At 39.1% G+C, this 21836-nt stretch overlaps 1 protein-coding gene across 3 annotated transcripts; it reads right to left on the bottom strand.

Annotated features, from left to right (window-relative positions):
- Positions 1-1491: 1491 nt before the first annotated feature.
- On the bottom strand, positions 1492-21502 carry LOC131929307 (uncharacterized). Of its 3 annotated transcripts, none has more exons than XM_059285421.1 (4): positions 21426-21502; positions 7223-8346; positions 5857-6445; positions 1492-5538 (listed from the first exon to the last, which is right to left on the bottom strand). In XM_059285421.1, the coding sequence occupies exons 2-4, from the start codon at positions 8270-8272 to the stop codon at positions 5234-5236; spliced, it is 1944 nt and encodes a 647-aa protein (XP_059141404.1). In that variant the 5' UTR covers positions 8273-8346; positions 21426-21502; the 3' UTR covers positions 1492-5233. The 3 variants fall into 3 exon arrangements, with proteins under 3 accessions (XP_059141404.1, XP_059141396.1, XP_059141413.1); XM_059285413.1 differs by lacking the exon at positions 21426-21502 and adding an exon at positions 18821-19016; XM_059285430.1 differs by lacking the exon at positions 21426-21502 and adding an exon at positions 9247-9331.
- Between the last annotated feature and the right edge of the window lie 334 nt (positions 21503-21836).

Genomic DNA, 21836 nt, shown 5'->3' with positions numbered 1-21836 from the left:
AGATACCGGCTGATCACACTATCCCCTCAGATACCGGCTGATCACACTATCCCCTCAGAAAGCAGCTGATCACACTATCCCCTCAGAAAGCAGCTGATCACACTACCCCCTCAGATACCGGCTGATCACACTATCCCCTCAGATACCAGCTGATCACACTATCCCCTCAGATACCAGCTGATCACACTATCCCCTCAGAAAGCAGCTGATCACACTATCCCTTCAGATACCGGCTGATCACACTATCCCCTCAGATACCGGCTGATCACACTATCCCCTCAGATACCGGCTGATCACACTATCCCCTCAGATACCGGCTGATCACACTATCCCTTCAGATACCGGCTGATCACACTATCCCCTCAGATACCGGCTGATCACACTATCCCCTCAGATACCGGCTGATCACACTATCCCCTCAGATAATGGCCCGGCTGATCACACTATCCCCTCAGATACCGGCTGATCACACTATCCCCTCAGATACCGGCTGATCACACTATCCCCTCAGATACCGGCTGATCACACTATCCCCTCAGATACCGGCTGATCACACTATCCCTTCAGATACCGGCTGATCACACTATCCCCTCAGATACCGGCTGATCACACTATCCCCTCAGATAATGGCCCGGCTGATCACACTATCCCCTCAGATACCGGCTGATCACACTATCCCCTCAGATACCGGCTGATCACACTATCCCCTCAGATACCGGCTGATCACACTATCCCCTCAGATACCGGCTGATCACACTATCCCCTCAGATACCGGCTGATCACACTATCCCCTCAGATACCGGCTGATCACACTATCCCCTCAGATACCGGCTGATCACACTATCCCCTCAGATACCAGCTGATCACACTATCCCCTCAGATACAGGCTGATCACACTATCCCCTCAGATATCGGCTGATCACACTATCCCCTCAGATACAGGCTGATCACACTATCCCCTCAGATATCGGCTGATCACACTATCCCCTCAGATACCGGCTGATCACACTATCCCCTCAGATATCGGCTGATCACACTATCCCCTCAGATATCGGCTGATCACACTATCCCCTCAGATACCGGCTGATCACACTATTCCCTCAGATACCGGCTGATCACACTACCCCCTCAGATATCGGCTGATCACACTATCCCCTCAGATACCGGCTGATCACACTATCCCCTCAGATACCGGCTGATCACACTATCCTTTCATATACCGAGTCCACAGAAACAAAATACAAGAATCTTGAATATGCCCTCTAATCAACTTCTTTGTTTTACCTTTCTGTCTCAGCCAAGCTGATCTTTAAACCAGTAAATGACATGTCCTATCATAAGACTTCTCGAACTTTCTTTGAACAGCTGATCAATGAGTCTTTTAATCTCCTATTGAGATAATCTCTCTTAAATCCTTAGTTTGACATCACATGAATTTTTGTATAAAGATCTAAAAAAAATCAACTAATAAATCAAATATTTTCATTTTCTAAACAATTTATTTCATAAAACAAATGCACCAAACAAGGTAAAAGAAATATTAAAATAAAACTTTACAATACTCACATACAAAAACATTTAAGTAAAAGTTTGATTGGGAATGTGTATATTGCTAAAATTTCTAAACATATATTTATTATTTTTAAGAACAAATTTTTAATGAATTTACTTAGACATTCTATTTTTTCTTATCTCATTTGGCACTACTAACTACCCTTTTTAAAAAATAAGAATGCTGAGGTATTATTTTTTAATTACCTACACATTATTTTTAAAAATTTCATTGTTAATTATAAAACAGAAATCAGAAATCTGAAGTTCTAATTAATGTAAATAAAATTTTCTGTAAAAGATTTAATTAGCCTATTTTTTTAAAAAAATTACTTAGTTTATTAGACATTTTGATAGCCTACTACAAGCCTACATTTGAGATTTTATTAAATAGTAAAAATATTTGTATCATAAACAATTTAGTGCTTAGAACATGGTCATATTATAAAAAAGGCCCACACAACTAAAATAAAAGTACCCTTTTAAGACCCAGTGGTCTAGATGAAGTAGAGTTAACACGGCCACAAAGTGAACTATAGTTGAACACCTTTTCAGTTGTAAATGCTAGAAATAATACTAGAAAAAGCAATGCAAAAAGACGTGTCAGTGTATAAAACATACTTGTTGGACGGTCCGTATAAATGGGCTGGGTAGAGTTCCCATTCAGCTGGGCAGCAGTAGTAGATGGTGCAGGTTTATAACAAGATTTATAACAAATTTATAACATGTTATCTACCCAACGTTTTGGTAAGTAGATAGGGCTCGCAAGAAAAAAAACAACTTTGGAATGTTTGGCATTATGTGAGGTTCTTATGTGAAAATACTAGACAATGTTTATTACATTCAAAGGCTACTAAAAAATTTTTAAAAATTTTGTAACAAATAAAACTAGATAATGTACATGATAAATTTAAAATCTACAATTATACTTTTTTATAGTAATTGTAATTTTAAAAAAGAACACATTTATAGATTTAACTAACTTTCAAATCTTAAAATAAAGTAATTAAATGTTTTAGAATGTACATACATTTTCAATAGCTAGCTTTTCTCTGATGACAAAGTTTTTTTAAATACTTTTTAAAAAAAACCACCTGATGAATATTTCAATACACAGCATATGATTTTTTCATTAAACATCAGATAATTTTTTAACACACTTCAGATGAAATACTTATTATACATCAGATGAATTTTTCAATACATATCAGATGAATTTTTCATTACACATCAGATGAATTTTTCATTACACATCAGATGAATTTTTCATTACACATCAGATGAATTTTCCATTACACATTAGATGAATTTTTCATTACACATTAGATGAATTTTTCATTACACATTAGATGAATTTTATTGGAAAACGCTTGGACGGAAAGCTGAACGGGAGGGTATTCAACTTCTTTCTTTTGAACACCACTGTCATTTATATACACGCAGATTAGGCTATTAGTCAACCAATGATTATTCCAAATGATACGGAAATAAATACCATGAACGAAATGATTCAGAATAAGTTTTTGATGAATTATTGTTTATCAGTTGATGAAGAAAGAAAGAGGGAATGTCATTAAATTAGAAATTTGGATAAAATATTCAGATGATGCAATGACTTGATTTGGGTACATCTATACTTACTGTATGAACAAAAAGTTTTTCAATTCATTAATGGAAAATGTTTTTTTATAAAAGATTAAATTGAAAACGCATAAACATTAAATTAAAAAAAAAATAAACCAGATAAGAATATTCAAAAAATGTGCATTCAACCATGTTTGATAAATTGTTTTCAAATATTACTAGCTTACAAAATCATCTGCAGTAACTTAACATTACATAGGAGCTAAAGTAGTTTGTTTTAATTTTTAAGTAGTTGTCAGGACTGGTTGGCCTGTGCAAATAGACAGACTATGTTAGACAACTCTGCAATACACCTGTGCAGGGAATAATAAAATAATTGAGCTGACTGTCATCAATACAGTAATATCACACAGGTTATTTGAATATAAATAATTTCTTGACAATTACAACTAACTTCCCAAAAATTGTAGTCGAAAAAATGTATTAGACTTTTCTTTTGTCTTGCGATTCTGAGTTCTAAAATTATCACTTTTATATTATTATTGTACTATTTTCAAAATTATTGTGTTAATACTGAAATAGATAATTATAAAAGTATGGACCTTCAATAAACAGCTAAAAAAATTTTTAGGAATTAGTTTTAATAAAATACCAGGACTCTGATACTGAAAACTTCTGGAATTAGGAAATCTAAGTAATAATAAACTGATAAAAAAATATATATATAAATTCATTTCTTTGGCCTGGATTTTAAGCTTTTGCTGAAATAATTAAATTAAATCACGCTACAGGGAAGTTAGTTGTGTAGTTGCCTGCAGTAAGAAATATCACACCTTTGCATCACATACAAACTGACAACTGAAGAGGTAGTCCACACATTTAACTCTGTAAATAAATAAATAAACCACTTTCTCTTTTTTTTTTTAGATAAATGTACACATCACACTGAAGAAGTTTCATTGAGAAAAAAATGTCTCATTTAAATTAAGTTATCACTTCATTTGATAAATTGAATCTTTATTTTTTATAGGTAGTTGAAGTTTAGCCATTGATTCCAACAAAACAAAAAAATCTCTCAATTAAAGCTTTTTTTTTTATGTTTTAGCTGTTGTGGGTTTGAATTATAATTTTTATTTTCACAATCTTGAAGAGTAAAACAATTTCATTTAACTACACACAAAAAAAGTTTTTATGTTATCCAAGAATTTTACATTTTACGGCTTATCATTGGGATTGATGATAAATCATACCGCATCGCTGATCATTCCGAGCATTTGATATATTATAAATAAAAGAATAAATAAAAGACACAGTATTTTGTATCACACACCAGATATAATGGAACATACATGAAAGTTTTACTATAAGAAAAAATAATGAATCAATTTTTTTTTCACAGTGAAACACATTACCATTGAGAGTTAAAATATAAATTTGGTCTTTAAATTATCTCAGTAGACATAAATGTTAAAAAATTGAAAGAATTTTATTTACACAAATATTTTTGGCTTAAATAGATAAATTTTAGACCAAAGAAGAGTGCATATAATATTTTAAATATAGATACAATTGTTTAAAATAAGTTTTTAAAACGGAATGTTATTTCACAAGTGGAATGTTTATGAAGTATTAAATATCAAATTGATACAATAATTAAATGTCTTTAAAGACATTCACAAAACAAACAAGCAATTTGAAAAGTTGCATTTTTATAATAAATTATTTTTACAAGAAGAATGTTGTGCGCATATGTACAAAGTCTCAGAAAGTCAAACTTATTGAAGTTGACCTTTTTTTGAACGTAGAAATTTTTTTTAGGTCTTAAAGCATATATTTAGAAAAAAATGTAAGACACTACAGTTTAGTTTACAGTAAAAATTGCGTATTAAAGGAATCAATAAAAAATATTGATAGAATCATTGTTTTAACTTTAAAACCTTTTCAGCAGTTTAAATTTGAACACATTGAAATTAGAAATAGCAACATCAAAACAAAGCTCATCTTAGATTACAAATGAACTAGCAGGAACTTTTTAAAATGTTTCTTATCATTTATTGTTGGTATATATAATCAATAATCTATATAGTTTGTATAATGATTATATTACATGATTATATAACATGTTGATGGATGAGGACGAGGAGGAGCGTCTGTGCGGACAAATCCTCTTTATACTGTGGTAGTTCTGCAAAGCCAGTTGGAAGATGGCGTTGGTCTCTGTCATGCTGTTCTTGAGGCTGTTTAAGTCAGCGTTGGACGTGTCCTGCCTCATCTTCTTGTAAGCGTTGCTGAAAATGTGCAGGACGTCTTTCCCAATTTGCTGACATTTGCAGTCGCCCTCAGCGTTGTCGTGGGATAGCTCTAAACTCTTTTTCTCGTCTTCTGTTTCTGGATAAGAGAAATCTGTTTGAAAAAAAAAGTTCATTTACACACCAAAAAAAAAAATACTAGAAGAAAAGGGTTAGCAAGTGTAAATTAGACCTGTACATTTTTGTTTTAGTTACTTAAATCCAAATAATTTCTGCAGGAGAACTTGAATTCTGCTATTTAAATTATTACTCATTTCAAAAGAAAGATTTAAGAAATAATTACATTTGTTAATGTTTTTAATACAATTTTCTAATAATATATTTATATTGAGTATATATTACAACTGATCTTATTTTTAAAAAGGAATTCTTAAATTTTAAAAATGGTGTTTTAGTAATTGAGTTTATTTACCTAGTCTGCGCCTCTTTATACAGGGTAGTGTCTGACGTCGCTGTTGCAGTTCAGGTGGTCTGGTTGCATCATCCGGCCAGACAAAGCCGCTGTCTGTTGCATTGTCTCCATCAGATCTGCGATGTATTCTCAGTTTTGGTGAATATTTGTCAGAAGTTTTCTCTAGTGTATTCAAAACTTCCGCCACTGGAGAGTCAGACTTTGAGCTGGATGTAGACTGGGTGTAAGGTTTAAAACCCTGGGTGGTGGTGGGAGAGATGCAGGTGGGTTTCTCTTGTAAGAAAGCAGGAGATGACGTCCTAGCTCGACCTGAAGTAGAGGCCGTCTGCTGTTTACAGGCGTAGCTAACAAATGGTAGCGATCTTGTGGGGGCGGAGCTAATCTTCGGCAAATCAAAACTGTGAGGTCTGTTCACCTCTTCTTCTTCTTCTTCAAATGAGAGTCTCTTTCTGGTCTGTTTTTTCTCACCAAATGTGATTTCAGCCATTTTCTGAGATGGGCTGAAGGGAGATAAGCCCTTGGTGTCAACAGACCTGTCAGAGTTATCTCTCATGGGGAGGTAATCTCTTCTAAAAGTACAGTCAGGAGTCTGGAGAGCAGAAAAGGGAAGCAAAAATGAACTCAAGACATTTTAGAGGTTATAATCTAAAATACAAAACTCAAATTTTCAAACAAATTGTACTTTCATTCAACTGATAATTAAATTTGTTTAAAAAACAAAATTCAATTTAATACTGGGCATTATTAGAATTTAAAGGGGTGATCCACAGTAACAAAATGGTGGTTGATAGGGTGAGAATTTTGGCTTGGTGTAGACATGTAAAGGTGATCTATATAGTGTGCAATAGCCTAAATTTCATTTCATACTAAATCGCAATCTACTAAACATACGCTATCAATGTAATACTTTTCTTATTCTAATTAGAATAATGTACCATTAAACTTTTTCTAGCTAGCCTAAATACTCAATGTACTGAACATATTCTACCAGGCCTGATGTTATATCAATTGTATAAGTGTTATATAGCCTAATCATTTATCTATTGTACAAGTTCTATCAACTCTAATGTTCCAAGTTATGTAATGTACTATCTAGCCTAATGCTCCATCTACTGTACATATTCTACAAGTCTAATGTTCTATCTAATCTAGCCTAATGGTCCATCTACTGTACATATTCTACAAGTCTAATGTTCTATCTAATCTAGCCTCAATGCTCTATCTACTGTACATATTCTACAAGTCTAATGCTCTATCTAATCTAGCCTCAATTTTCTATCTACTGTACATATTCCACAAGTCTAATGTTCTATCTAATCTAGCCTCAATGCTCTGTCTACTGTAAAAGTGCTGTTTGTGTACTTACATCCCTCCTATTAAAGTCATAGCTAAACACTTCATCATCTCCGATGTCTTCCTCGTCCGGAGTTTGTGGGGGTGTAGGCAGCTCTGGAAATCTTTGAGACAATGACTGCCTGTTTTTGTTGTAGACACTATTGGTCTGGGGTGTGGCAATGACCCCCTCTCTGCCCTGCTGTTGGGGTGTGGTCATCACCCCCTCACGGTTCTGCGGCTGGGCTTGGATTGTTCTAGAACTCCTGTGAGTACTATCTTTATTGTAACTGGTTGCCCATGTCGACTGAGTAGGCGTTCTGTTGTTGTTGACTCTCCAATCAGGGAGAGTTTTGTCTGTGTGTTGTTTACTTCCTGTTGTGTTAGAGCTATGGGGTTGAAATGACCGGTGTGTCTTGTCAAAGTAATGACCCTCTGAGCTGCCTGAAGGCTCACCCTGACACATCTTCACTGGTGTGATAACACGCACAACATTTGGCTCGGTCCTGTCTCTATCCTCATTTGAAAAAACGCTCACAACATCAGGATGTTTTTTTAGCTTTTTTTCATTGGAATTTTCATTTGTGAAAATGCGTACAATTTCAGAATCTTGTTTACAGTTTTTCTGAACGTCTAAAGGGTTGTCAGGGAATATCCTGACAATGTCTGAGTCATCCATGGCGTCCTCCACCTTGCGGGTGGGCTGGGTTGTCGGCAGGATGTGGACCACGGAGTCCGAACCATCAACCTCGTCGAGATTTTGATGGGTGAAAGTTTGTCTGGATGATCCAAACGTGTTGCAGTGTAAAGTTTTAGACTGCTGGCTAAACTGGGGTGAGTTTTTAGATTGCTGGTTAAACTGGGGTGAGGTTTTAGACTGCTGGTTGAACTGGGGTGAGGTTTTAGACTGCTGGTTGAACTGGGGTGAGGTTTTAGACTGCTGGGGTACTGACATATGACTAGAAGAACTCTGTGACCAGTCTGGGGAGTTTGAGAATGCCTGGAAGGGGTGCTGGATACACTCCTGGAGTCTGAACATGATGTCTTGTGGAATGAGCTCTGTTGGGATTCTAATTTCTGCCATTAGGGTGATCAACAAGTTTATGGGCAAACAACTCTGTCACTGGGAATCAGTTCATTTTTCTTGCTCTGTTAAATCTAGAAAAACAACAAAATAAAATTCATTATTTTTTGCCTAATGTCAACATTAGGAATTATGAACTCTGTTGATATTTAATCTCACATTATTTTTTTTATTCTTCATAATGCTAATAATTGAAACCAGTTAATAATGAAGTAAGATTGGAAAATTAATTTCCCATTGTAATCCAAAAAAATAGTCTCAGTGAGTACTCTGCTTGTCAAAATAAAAATCTCTAAGCCCTGCCATAACTTTACTTAAAGGCTAAAATTATTTTTAATTTAATTAAAAGTAAAACTAAAAACTAAGCTGTTCTGCTAATTCTATCATTGTAATTTAATGTAATGCATCATCTATCTATCTATATATATAATTCTCTTCTTCGAGCCGTTAGAAAACAAGCTGCAAACGCTCTCCCTACCTCCCCACCCCTACATGGTTTTAGTGAGCTGTGTTCACTCTAAATGTTTACAAGCAGAGCCAACGATTTTAAACGTAGGGGGGGGGGAGGAGGGGGGGGGAGGGGAGGAGGGGGGGGGGGGAGGAGGGGGGGGGGAGGGGAGGAGGGGGGGGGGGAGGGAAGGAAGGGGGGGGGGTTATGGTCCTTAACGAGCTACTTATAGTGTTTTAAAGAAATATTTTCAGTGTCAGCGTTGGTACTGTCGAATTCACAAATTATGAATTATTGAAAATTAGAAACAACTAAATAGCGGCGTATGTTATGCCGCGGGCCGGCTCGTTTATTTTATTCATTAACAATCATTCATTGTGTAACCCAGTGTTGTGTAGGCCTATTTTCATTGTAATTATAATAATAATTCTTTAAAAATTAAGTTTTTAACTTATTAGTAGATCTAATTAGTAAATTTTATAATTAAAAAAAAAATGTAAAGTGATTACATAATACATACACAAACCTGTTTCACGAAAATATAATAATTAAAAAAACAACAGCTAAATTCGAAGATCCATAATTTAAAACTTTCCTCTGCACAATATTTCTAACTCACGAAATCTCTTTAAAAATGACAAGGGGAAGCAATCCAAGTACCGAAAGTTCAGTTGTCCAACCTCGATATCAACAACCCAAAACAAAAGTTGAAAGCACTTAGTCAACAGATTTCTTATGCATTCTAAATGCCGCACGATAATAACCCGGTATCGAACCTAACAGTGGTCTGTGCGATACCAAGTACCTACTAGCCAATCAACACGGTGGGGGTAAGCTTTTATATTTACGGACAACTTGACCCTTCGGACGTAATTAAAACCTACGGAATTACACGGTGGGTGACTACTTAGAGATTAGTTCTAGAACTCTTAAGGGGAGGTTAATCTGGCCAATTACCTTCCCTTGATAGATCGTGAGGCCGGCGGGGAGAAGTCGGATCTCACGCGCGCGTAAATCTGACGTAACTCGTTTTCCGGTTTGTTAGAGTTATCTTCCCTTGTGTTAGAAGTCTTTGAGCTAGTTACGTGTATTTATTTCATAGCTGCGTGAAGAAAGGAAATTTACTTCCACACATCAATAGAGTTAGCGCCCTTGATCTTTAAACAATCCATTAGATTATTCCCACTTCGTGTGCTTGTTCCACAATGTGTACGTGATTATTAATTTGTTAATCGTAGTCCAGCTCAATTTAGATATACAGCAACAGATTTTCTGTTAAAACTAAGTAACTGGGCTTGAGAGAAATAATCCAAGAATCCAGAAGAGAAAGCGGTCGCCTTAAAAGTATCTACTCCACTTATCTCGCTCTCCATGATAAGCCATGATAAGCCACAGATAAGTCCGTCCACTGATTGTTTCAAAGGTCAATTATGGAGGGGATTAAAAATTTAGGACACATTGGACCAAAAACGAGCGAGGGAAGATCTGAATTCAAAGTTTAGTCGCTTGCTAGCAGAGGTAAGGGTGTTTTAATCAGTGGTGTATTTAGACCATTCGGCGCCTCTTTAACAAAAAGTAGGTGGGGGGGGGGGGGGGGAGGTGAAGACGAGGATAGGGTGGACAATTGGTTTGCTCATCATGTAGACCTATCATAACAGAATAAAATAATGACAAGCGGGTAGGGGTGGGTGCAACACACAGTGTTTCTTCCAGACTTTTTTCTCCGGGGGGGGGGGCACTTGAAATTTTCGGGGGGGGGGGGGGCATAGACTTTCTTCGGGGGGGGGGGGGGGCGGACACTGTTAAAAGTATATATTTTCTATATAAATTATATAAATTTCATTTCGTTCGGGGGGGGGGGGGGGCGGTAAAAAAAATTTCGAGGGGGGGGGACTAAGCCCCCCCCCCCCCGAAGAGATGTCTGGAAGAAACTCTGGCAACACATCTTCTTCACCCAACTCACATATATTAACTTGTGCAGGGTTTCTGTAATGTCTATTGAGGGGGTTAGGGTTAGGAATGCACCGTTTTTAAAGCTGCTACATTTAGTTGTCAAATACTTCATCTGTCATGATCTAGTTAACAGTGGTATAGAAGCTCACATCAGTCATAAACTAAATGCACATCACCATCCCTTATCAGACATAAACCAGACGTACACCAAAATAAACTATATCGTCTTGTACAACTCAATTGTACAACAACTGATATTTCTGTGTACAAAATGAAGGCTGATATTTGTGTACAAAACAAAAGCTGATATTTGTGTACAAAACGAAAGTTAAAATTTCTGTACAAAACGAAAGTTAAAATTTCTGTACAAAACGAAAGTTAAAATGTGTGTACAAAACGAAAGTTAAAATTTGTGTACAAAATGAAGGTTGATATTTGTGTACAAAACGAAGGCTGATATTTGTGTACATAATGAAGGCTGATATTCATGTACACAACGAAGGCTGATATTTGTGTACATACTGCAGGGTAAAACCCCTAAAGGACAAGACTGAAGCCACGCCAGTCATCGTTTTATCAACATCTTCTAATCTACAAGAACCAGGCAAAGATCTCATTAGAGAACCCCAAGTGGCGGGGTACAGATTTTTGACAGGATAGGGGGTGGGGGAGTTGGAGGGGGAGGCAGAACAGGACATCGGGGGGTGGGGGAGTAGGAGGGGGTGTAGAAATAACAGGACATTGGGGGGTGGGGGAGTAGGAGGGGGAGGCAGAACAGGACATCGGGGGGTGGGGGAGTAGGAGGGGGAGGCAGAACAGGACATTGGGGGGGGGAGTAGGAGGGGGAGGCAGAACAGGACATCGGGGGTGGGGGAGTAGGAGGGGGTGTAGAAATAATAGGACATTGGGGGGGGGGGTAGGAGGGGGTGTAGAAATAATAGGACATTGGGGGGGGGGGGTAGGAGGGGAGACAGAACAGGACATTTGGGGGTGGGGCGTAGGAGGGAGGAAGATAAGCGTGGTGGGGGGGGGGGCTCAACTAGAACAGACATTCAGAGAAAAAAAAGGTGATATTGAAATGTGTAAAATATTTTTTTAAAAATATATTTAAATAACGTCATAATTAGCCTGAGGCCCAGGTAAATTTTATCTAGGCATCTGGGTTATTTGTAATCTGATGCCCCGGGTCATTTTCGACCCGTAAACGGGTCATTCTAAGCAAAAGACCGATCCACCCAAACTTGATAATTGGTCGCAAGAATCAAAATACCTGCTCCAATAATTCAACCCGTTCGACACGCATACATCGTACACAACTCAAGAAACTTTCCCAGCACTAGTCTTTTAACCCTAAACCCCAGCCCGTCATCTGATAACTACCCATCCCTCCCCCTCTCCCCTCCATCATTACCGGAGAAATGAAGAACCATCCCCAGCAACTTAGTCGCAACTTAAGGGCTCTTCACACTTATCAACAATTGAGATTTGTGCTAGAAAAGCTTCAGTTCACGGTCTTGAGACAAATTCTTAACCCCGTTCCTTGACCAAGCCTGGTTTCCAAGCCTGCATACTATATATATATATATATATATATATATATATATATATATATATATATATATATATATATATATATATTTAATTAATTAATTAATTAATTAATTAATTAATTAATTTATTTATTTATTTATTTATTTATTTATTTTTTTATTTATTTATTTATTTATTTATTTATTTATTTATTTATTTATTTATTTATTTATTTATTTATTTATTTATTTATTTATTTATTTATTTATTTATTTATTTATTTATTTATTTATTTATTTATATATATATATATATATATATATATATATATATATATATATATATATATATATATATATATATATATATATATATATATATATATATATATATATATATATATATATATATATATATATATATATATATATACATTTGTGCAATGGTATCCATTAATCCTTGGGCTAGCAGGTATTTATAATTATAGAACAAAATTAAAACACCACTTTACAAATCCGTATTTTATAACGGGCTCTTGAGCTAGTACACCATTCATTTCTAGTTCAGAACACGAGTTTTATTTTCTGGTGTTGATTATGTCCCATTTCAGTGTGTTGATTATGCCCCTTTTCTACTGGTGATAAAAGAAATTATTCTCTAAAAAAATTATTTTGAAGGAGCGTCAAACAATTTTTTAACACTTTGCTCCTACAAAGTAAATATTCGGAAAAATAAAACATAAAAGAAGCGAGGGGCAGTAAGGGGGGGGGGGGGAGAGATAGCACACGTGGAATTTACATACGGGCTGACTTAATTCCCTTTACAAATACTATTGATTGAGAGAGAAATAGAAAAAAAAATGTTATGCATGGCGAGCTTTTATGGCGTTTTCTTTTAAACGCGTTTTTAATAGTGTGGGGGCGGGGGGTTGACGAAGGGTGTTGGGTATTTCCAGCCCTCGAGGGTTCAAAGTTCGGGGTATTATCGCCGTGATAGTGTCTAATGATAATCAGGGCAGGGGATGGACAGGCCGTGTCTAATTGTAATTTAAATGTCCTAAGTCGGTTCTATGTTAGTACATTTTTAGCTGTAGTCAAAATATTTGATATGTCCTTTAAGTCGGTCAAAAAATTAATCTAAAAATTAATCTAAAATGACCACATTGGGCTATAGAACGGGAGAAGTGAAAATTATGTAATGTTTTCAGTTATCTTTTATGAGAAGTTATTTTTTTTTGTAAGAAGTCATTGACTTTAGGAGTTATCGTTCGTGCCCTTGAAAAGAAACCGTTACTTTGAATGGTAAACAACCGTCTTATAGCGGGCAAGGGGAGATGACTGCTGAAGCAAATGTTGGTTTAATTGTTTGCCTTTTTTCACCCTAAATGCGACATATTTACTATCAGACTTTTTTTTTAGCCATTGCAGTAGACAAGAAAGAAGGTGTCATTTCAAATGTCAGAACGCGACCCCCCCCCCCCCCCCACACCCACTCCCTTCACACACTTAATGTGCCCACCCCCACCCCCCCCCCCCCTCCCTCATACCCCCACCCCTGACTCTTATGTAAATAACATACAACAGCAGGGGTTGTTTTGGGCTGTTGTTTTTTTTTTTTCACAGTTCGCTTAGCCATACCATAGTGTTTAGGTAAATCTGTAGAGATCCGCAATGGAGGTACATTTCCGTTATAAGGGTACAAGTCCTCTACCGCTTTACATAACCTAAAACCTAACCCGAGAAAGAGCGTGTAACTCTAACCTTAATCTTAAGTTTACATTTTGTTCTCCCTTTTCGAACCTGACGGTCCATGTGGCGTGTGAAGTAGAGTTCACCTGTTTCTGTGACCTTGGTATAATGTATGCATGTTGGCACTTAGAAAATTAGATTAACGATGTACTCAACTTCCACCTTTAATTGCTAAAAGCATGGTAATTAGTAACTCTTTCGAACCTGACGGCCCACGAAGCAGATGAGTTAGAGTTCACATATTTCTGTGACCTCAGTATATGAAGGAATAGTGTGGTCAGCACTATACCCAGCTGCATTTACTTTCCCTAACGTGAGTCGGGTACCCATCACAGCTGGGTAAACTCAGGGAGGTCTACTCCCTTGAAACCAGATTCGAACTCGAGACTTACGGGTTAGCAGTCTAGCTCTCTAGTCTAGGCCACTCCGTCCCCTACTTATCAGAGACGGGTGAGCTCAATGATGAAATTACTGACTCAAACCCGGGATCCGAACTCTGGACTTTCGCGTTAGAAGTCGTAAGCTCTACCACCCGACCACGTGTAGTACGGAGAAAGGAAAAGTGTGTACGTGTGTAGCTGTATGCGAGTGTACGTGCGTATTTGTGTGTATGCCTGAATATGTTTGTGTGTATGGTTTAGCGAGTGTATTTTGTATGTATGTGTGTCGTTGCTTAGATGTATGTGTGTAGGGTTCAAGATTGTCTTGCTTAGAAATGTCACACCATAGCCGAATGATTTTCCGTCTCAAATTGGTTTCCTCACCGTCACAGAGTCATGAACATTGGAGTGGGCTGGCGTGGAGTGGGCTGGCGTGGAGCGGGGTGCGTGGAGTGGGGGTAGGGTAATGCCGGAAGAGTGAAACGTGTCGCAGAAAAAAAAAATACCATGGTCTCACTTGTTGGCTGTCGTGTGCCGGGCGTCAGCTTCCGGCTGATTGAAAACTTTCCGGGAAATTGCCGGCATCCAAGAAAACCCACTTTGTCACGGGGCAATCCAGATCGAGGCTAACGAATTAATAAGCCAAGTCAAAGCGAGGCTAACGAATTAATAAGCCAAGTCAGATCGAGGCTAACGAATTAATTAGCCAAGTCAGATCGAGGCTAACGAATTAATTAGCCAAGTCAGATCGAGGCTAACGAATTAATTATCCAAGTCAGATAGAGGCTAACGAATTAGTCAGATCCACGAATAAAGGGGTCATAATTTGGTCAGAACGAGGTCATAATTTGGTCAGAACGAGGTCATAATTTGGTCAGAACGAGGTCATAATTTGGTCAGTACGAGGTCATAATTTGGTCAGAACGAGGTCAGGATTGCGTTAGTGTGGTAAAATCAGATCACATCCGGTGAAAACAAAAATACATTTTGAATTTAAAATCAACCAATCAGGATTGAGTTTTTATCACACCCCTCCCTTCCCCGAATATTTAAGGTTTCAAATTCGATTGACACAGTACACGTTTATTGTAGGTCTCCCTCCCCTCTCCCCCCCCCCCTTAACTCCATTCGAATAGTTTTCTATTGTTTCCTACATTTCCACTTGGTCGTTCAAGAATGACTTCACGCACCTAAAGGCAAGTACAGAAAGGTAAAAAAAAAAAAAAAGGGGGGGGGGGGTGACTGCTACGTGCGTGGGTGAAGGGGACTGAAATGTGACAAAACATGCATTCTGTTCTACTGACAGGTACGAGTGAGTGGGCTGCGAGGGAGGGACAGGAATAAAGAAACATATCTGAAAGAAACACTTTGCTAAGCTCTCCAAAACGACGTATAGAAATTTGGTCTAAACACGCTCAGACCTAGACGCATGTTGAATCAAATATTCCGATAAGATATTCCAAAAATCATACATCGAAAATAACGTCCCAAAAATTGTTCTTTGATTATCCAATGATTCAGGCATAAATAACGACACAGCAAAGGGACATAATTATTTGAAAGTTTGACGGCTGAAGAACGGCAATCCAAGTATGCTTATATTTTTTTTACCGATTATTTCCCTTTAGAGGCGCTCGTTAGAAAAGGAGACAGAGAATGTATGTCAGTGGTGACAAAAGGGGGGGGGGGGGGGCACTGGAGTTGTCTGGGATTTTGTTTTTAGACAGGAAAGTTGGACTTGACACGGAGGGGGTTTGGTTTTATTGGATTTTAAAGTAGAGTCGTCTGGCATTTATTTCATGTGTTGGTGCACATTGGTGCACAATGTCATACTGTAGGCCTTAGGCGAATGTCAGACTAGTGCTTTGTGCTAATGTCATATTTAAGTGCTTGTTCTAATGTAATGCAGTAGTACTTTGTGCGAATGTCACCGAGTACTGTCTTAAAGCAGTGTGTCAAATTTCATGTTTTAGTGCTTCTGTAAATGCCGTGTAGTACGTGGTAATGTCAATATGTAGTGTGCGTTATTAATGTCAAGTAGCTTTGCTAATGTAATATTGTCGAATTAAAGCTAATGTCATGTAGCCGTGCTTGGTCTAATGTCATGTAGCCCTGCTTGGGCTAATGACATGTAGCCGTGCTTGGTCTAATGTCATGTAGCCGTGCTAGATCTAATGACATGTAGCCCTGCTTGGTCTAATGTCATGTAGCCGTGCTTGGTCTAATGTCATGTAGCCGTGCTAGATCTAATGACATGTAGCCGTGTTTGGGCTAATGACATGTAGCCGTGCTTGTTTTAATTTTATGTCATAATACGTTTTGCTAACGGCCACCGGCCGGAGCTATGAGAGTTCCCATTTCCCACTGCTAGCGAACCTTAGGATTTGGCCAAGAACAGAAACGAGACAATGCAACTCCTACCTTAGCGAGTGAACAATAGCCAGAGATGGTACCGAACCCAAGACTTCCAGGCTAGCAGTCACCGCTCTACCAGTCCACCACTCCGCCCTAGGGCACACACCAGCTGCTGCTGTGATACTGTTGGGTCACACGGCACCACGCCGCCCCACGGCACACACCAGCTGCTGCTGTGGTACTGTTGGGTCACACGGCACCACGCCAGGTACCGACGGCTCTACAGTAGCTGTCACTTCTGCTGACCCGTACGTCGTCTGCCCACGTAAAGCCATCACACGGCTGCACAAGTTCTCGCACTTTTGGTTATTGCACATTTGGTTGCGTGCTCCCCCCCTCCCCATGTCAACTAAATCGCACAGTTGCACAAATCCCTCCCCCCCCTCCCCGGGGATAAATTATCTGCCCAACTCGTCACAGAAGCCAAACTAATCTGTGTTCTTATGATTTATGAGAACACTTAACTCACTGTGGTTAAATTGGGTAAACAGAGTGTTGCAATTAAAAGCAAACAATCAATTTATCCCGAACAACAAACGCGCGAGCCTGACGCTGGGGGGGGGGGGGGGTGTAGGGAGGGGAAAATTGAAAGCGATCTCGTTTGGTCTTTTGTTCTGACTCCGCGTCAAGGTAAGCCGCTGACGCCTAAGGTTATTGCTTGATCCGGCCGTCAATCGATTGTTGATGATAAAATCAATCAGACGGCAAAGAGAGGCCAACGCGCGGCCGTTTCTTTTCGTGCTTGAACAATGGGGGTGTGTGGGGGTGTGTGGAGAAGGTGTGGGGATTTGCTGGTGAGGTGTTTGGAAGAAATTAGTGATGATTGTAGTGAAATTAGTGATAGTTTTTAACCCCGCGGTCCACTAAAGCTGCGTTGTTTTTTATATTATTATTAGTGGTTTTGTTGCTGAAATAGTACAGCTTTGGGTAGCACGCATTTAGATCTAGTAGGTAGCTTGAACATAATCTTAAGCAAGTATGTTGCCGAAAGTAGCACGCATATAGCCAAAGGTATCACTATTATAAAGCTTAAGCTAGCAAGTATGTAGTCTAATTTATCGTGTATTTTGCTCGTGAGTACTGAGGCAAGTAAAACTAGCAACGGCTGTATCTGTGTGTAACTATAACCTCGCAAAAACCAGTGTGTATATTGTTAGTGCAACTTTAGCATCTTTAAAATCTCACTTTTATTAGCAAGCGCAATAAATAGTTAGCTATCTTAATGAGACACACGCGTCTATAAAAACACATCATACAGTAAAATTACACTGGCATTAAGTGTAGTACAATTTACTCGCCATACAACCAACGGTAGCAAAAATTCAGAGGTAGCCTACAGTTACAGGTAGCATTCAATTACATACAGCATGCAAGTATTCTGTATTAGCACCTAGTTACACTTAGCATCTAAAACACAACAAGCAACAGTCGTTACTAGCGTGAGACACCCCCCCCCTCTCTCTCTTCCCTTGTTTCTCTCAACTAACGCAGTAGGGAATCGTTTTGGTCTACAAACCCTACAAGTAAACAAAGATTTGTTAGTGCTTTCTACTGGAGAGTATGCACGGGAAACACTTGTTATAATATGCACAGTTCTTTCAATGCTACGTAGGTAACACAATTCTAGACTTATATACAGGGCCGCAATTATTCGTTGAGAGTCGGTAGTAGTGACCCCTGAACTACCTTGACGCAGGGGTCAAATGTCGACCCCCTGAATTACCCTACCACTTGGGTCACAGCGATGCTGACCCACTGAACTACCTTAACGCAGGGGTCAAATGCCGACCCCTGAACTACCTTAACACTGGGGTCAAATAAAACTACTCACAACAATGCCGACTCCTGAACTACCTTAACGCAGGGGTCAAATACCGACCCCTGAACTACCTTAACACTGGGGTCAAATAAAACTACTCACAACAATGCCGACCCCTGAACTACCTTAACGCAGGGGTCAAATGCCGACCCCTGAACTACCTTAACACCGGGGTCAAAACAAACACAACAATACAATCCAACCCGTACACGGAAAAGTAATTAAAATATATAACGGCGGAAAACAAAAACTTACTTGCCCAGTCTATGACGTCACACGGGTCATCTAGCCGCAGCACCGACCTCGAGTTGTCCCTGGTCGCGAAATGCCGAAATCAAGCGTGTCATATCTGTCATGCTTTGACCCCCACCTCCGTCGCACCCCCCTCCCAGCCCAGGTGAAACAGCCCAGGTAAACACGCCGGCCTGGAACCAGAACCGTTAGCTGCAGGAAGTTCTGGAACCGTTAGCCGGTCTGCGATTGGCCGGCTGGCATGCCAGGCAAGCGTCGCGTCGGGCGAGACCGCCTGCCACTGCACCGGGTCACACGGCCGTCAGGTACCAATACGCACCTGTACAGGTAAGACTGGCCACCGTTCTAGAACCGCGAGAGGCTATTTTTAAACTGGTGCATTATTTTATTTTAAATTTTTTTTTTTACAAAATATTTAAGGGGCTGATTCAGGAAAATCAGGAAAAGTGAAGCACTTCAGCAATTTTAAAAAAATGTTAATAGTGTGTGTGTGTGTGTGTGTTTGGGGAGGGGGTAATGTTTGTTGTGTGTGTAAAACGATAGTTTGCTTTAGGTGGTTTCCAGACTATAAGCTCTGGAAAGTCAGGCACTGCTGTGCGGTTTATATTATGATTGGAATAAACATTGTCTTTGAAGTTCGAATGTGAATGGCGTCACTCGTTTAGCGATTGGGGTGGGGGTGTTATATTTGTGACGAAAAGTTTTAGACACTTGGAGGATGCAGTAGTAGGGTGGTGTAAATGTGACGTCCAAGTATTTTGAATTTCTTGTTTCGCGTGGTAGTTGTAGGGTGGTATGGGGGAGGGAGGGGGGGGGGGTAGTGGAGTTTGGGGTATGGGTTGGTGTATGTGTGTATGTGTGTATGCTCTACACATAAACAAAAGCATAAGCTGGTGTGGCGAGATAAAGTTTAGCTGCTGCGATATGTGTCACTAAGGTTCGGCGTGGTCGAATGGTAGAGCATTCAACTACTGACCTAACAGTCTTGAGTTCGGGCCCCTGATTGAGTATAAGCACGTCCCTGAGTCCACCAAACGTTGTGGAAAGTAAAGTCGGCTGGGCATAGTACTGACCACACCATTCCTGTTTATGCCAAGGTCACTCACAGAAACAGGTGAGATCTACTTCACCTGCCCTTCACAATAATCGAAATGATACTTTACATTTCTTACTATTATTTTCACTTGGTATTCCCCCCCCCCCGTCCTATACTACGAACCACACCATTCCTGCTTATGCCGAGATCACAGAAACATGTGAGCTCTACTTCACCTGCCCTTCACAAGAATCGAAATGGTACTTTACATTTTTTACTTTTATTGTCACGTGGTACCCCCCTGTCCTATACGTTACTGCCATACGTCATCTGACAACTGACCAACCACCTGACCACAGCCAGGCAATCGGTCAACAAATCTTGACCCTCAGGTCTGCAAAAGTTGACCCTAATCCTGCAGGTGCTGAAACCACCCACACCCCTCCCCCTTCCCCTCAGCGCCACCTATACTCCTTCCGGTGTAAACAATCAACCAATCGATTTGAGCACGTGCTGCTAATTTTGGTAGAAACAACGTAGGGTGTGTGACGTCAGAGCGGTCAAATCAAGACAAGTGCCTGGTCTGGCAGTTATTTCAGGCCAGTTTTGTTTTGTGGCTGGGACCGTGTGTGTATGTGTGTGGGGGGGGGGGGGGGCGGTAGGGAGGACTGGCGTACGTAGTTTAGGCTCGTTTGTACATAATGGAGGGTCTTAGTTTATGAACAGTGTTTCTTTCAGACTTTTTCCTCCGCGGATAGACTGGTAATATATATATATATATATATATATATATATATATATATATATATATATATATATATATATATATATATATATATATATATATATTTATATATATATATATATATTAGAAAATATATACCCCCCCCCCTTCGCGCAAAATGCCTGAAACAAACGCTATCCTAACGCAAACCGGTAGTGAACTTGTAAATAAAAAATTATTGAACTCACATGGTTAACAATCAAAACAATCGACCATAGACGATTACCATGCAGACTTTCTGAGATCACGTGCTATTTGATATACCGTTGGCATTAAACCACTAAGCGGATTAACATAGTAAGACAAATGTTAACACTATTAGACACCTGACAAAAGATTTCAGCCAACTGACAAGTGTGACGTCACAGTTACTCGGATGAAGTCATAATAGAAAACAATGCAAAGTCATAATTATCATTGCATCATGCCATTTTGCTATTGTCTAAATCTTAATCTAACAAGTATGAAGTAATATGCTGATCACTAAATAATTTGACTTAGTAACAGATCCACCAATGTGTATGTAACTATCACGAATAATATTACAACAAATATCAATGTCGCGATGTTTAGTACTGAAGCTTCGTCAAGACTGCAGTAATTAACTATATTAATTAAATGCATTAATTAACTCTAATGCTTATGATAGACAAAGGCCGGGAATTGGGAGGAAAAAGAGAACATGCAGAAATAACAGGTGAAAACAGTTGCTACAGGTTTTTAGAATCACGTAACACACAGCTGATAAGGCACACATAATATAACATAACGTAACATATCCAACTCACATATAACGGCCGGGCATGTTGGAAGTCCTCGCCGTGTCCTCTCTAGGACCAGTCCTCTACATCTGACAAGTCCTGAAAGCATGGCAAGATAAAATACCAGCTAGAATCATTTTTTTTTAATGGAACAAAAAAAAAAAATCTGACAGAGAATAGAAAAAAAATCAGAAACGTGTCGAGTCTTAGACGCACGGGGCAAGACGGTTCTGGTCTGCTAAGGATAACGGTACATTCTGCGAGGGGGGGGGGGGGGGCTGGCAGGTGAACTCAGGTAGCTGTTGTCGGGTAACGGTTCAGGTATAAGGTATACTGGGTAGGAGGGGGGAGGGGGAATATTCTAACGGTAAAATGATTACCAGAGCTGCGTTGTTGGGGTGGGACGGGGAAGGGAGGGGGGGGGGGGGTTCTGGTATT

The sequence above is a fragment of the Physella acuta genome, unplaced genomic scaffold (genome assembly GCF_028476545.2).
Source record: "Physella acuta isolate Inbredline_101_S28 unplaced genomic scaffold, ASM2847654v3 ptg000094l, whole genome shotgun sequence".
NCBI classification, from domain to species: Eukaryota; Metazoa; Mollusca; class Gastropoda; family Physidae; genus Physella; species Physella acuta.
This window is presented reverse-complemented; position numbering and strand designations above follow the sequence as displayed.

Coding starts and splice junctions, on each gene's coding strand:
- LOC131929307 (XM_059285421.1), bottom strand. CDS start 8,272: ATGGCAGAAATTAGAATCCCAACAGAGCTCATTCCACAAGACATCATG. Junction 6,446..7,222: donor ATGACTTTAATAGGAGGGAT/GTAAGTACACAA, acceptor TCTGCTCTCCAG/ACTCCTGACTGTACTTTTAG. Junction 5,539..5,856: donor TATAAAGAGGCGCAGACTAG/GTAAATAAACTC, acceptor TTTTTCAAACAG/ATTTCTCTTATCCAGAAACA.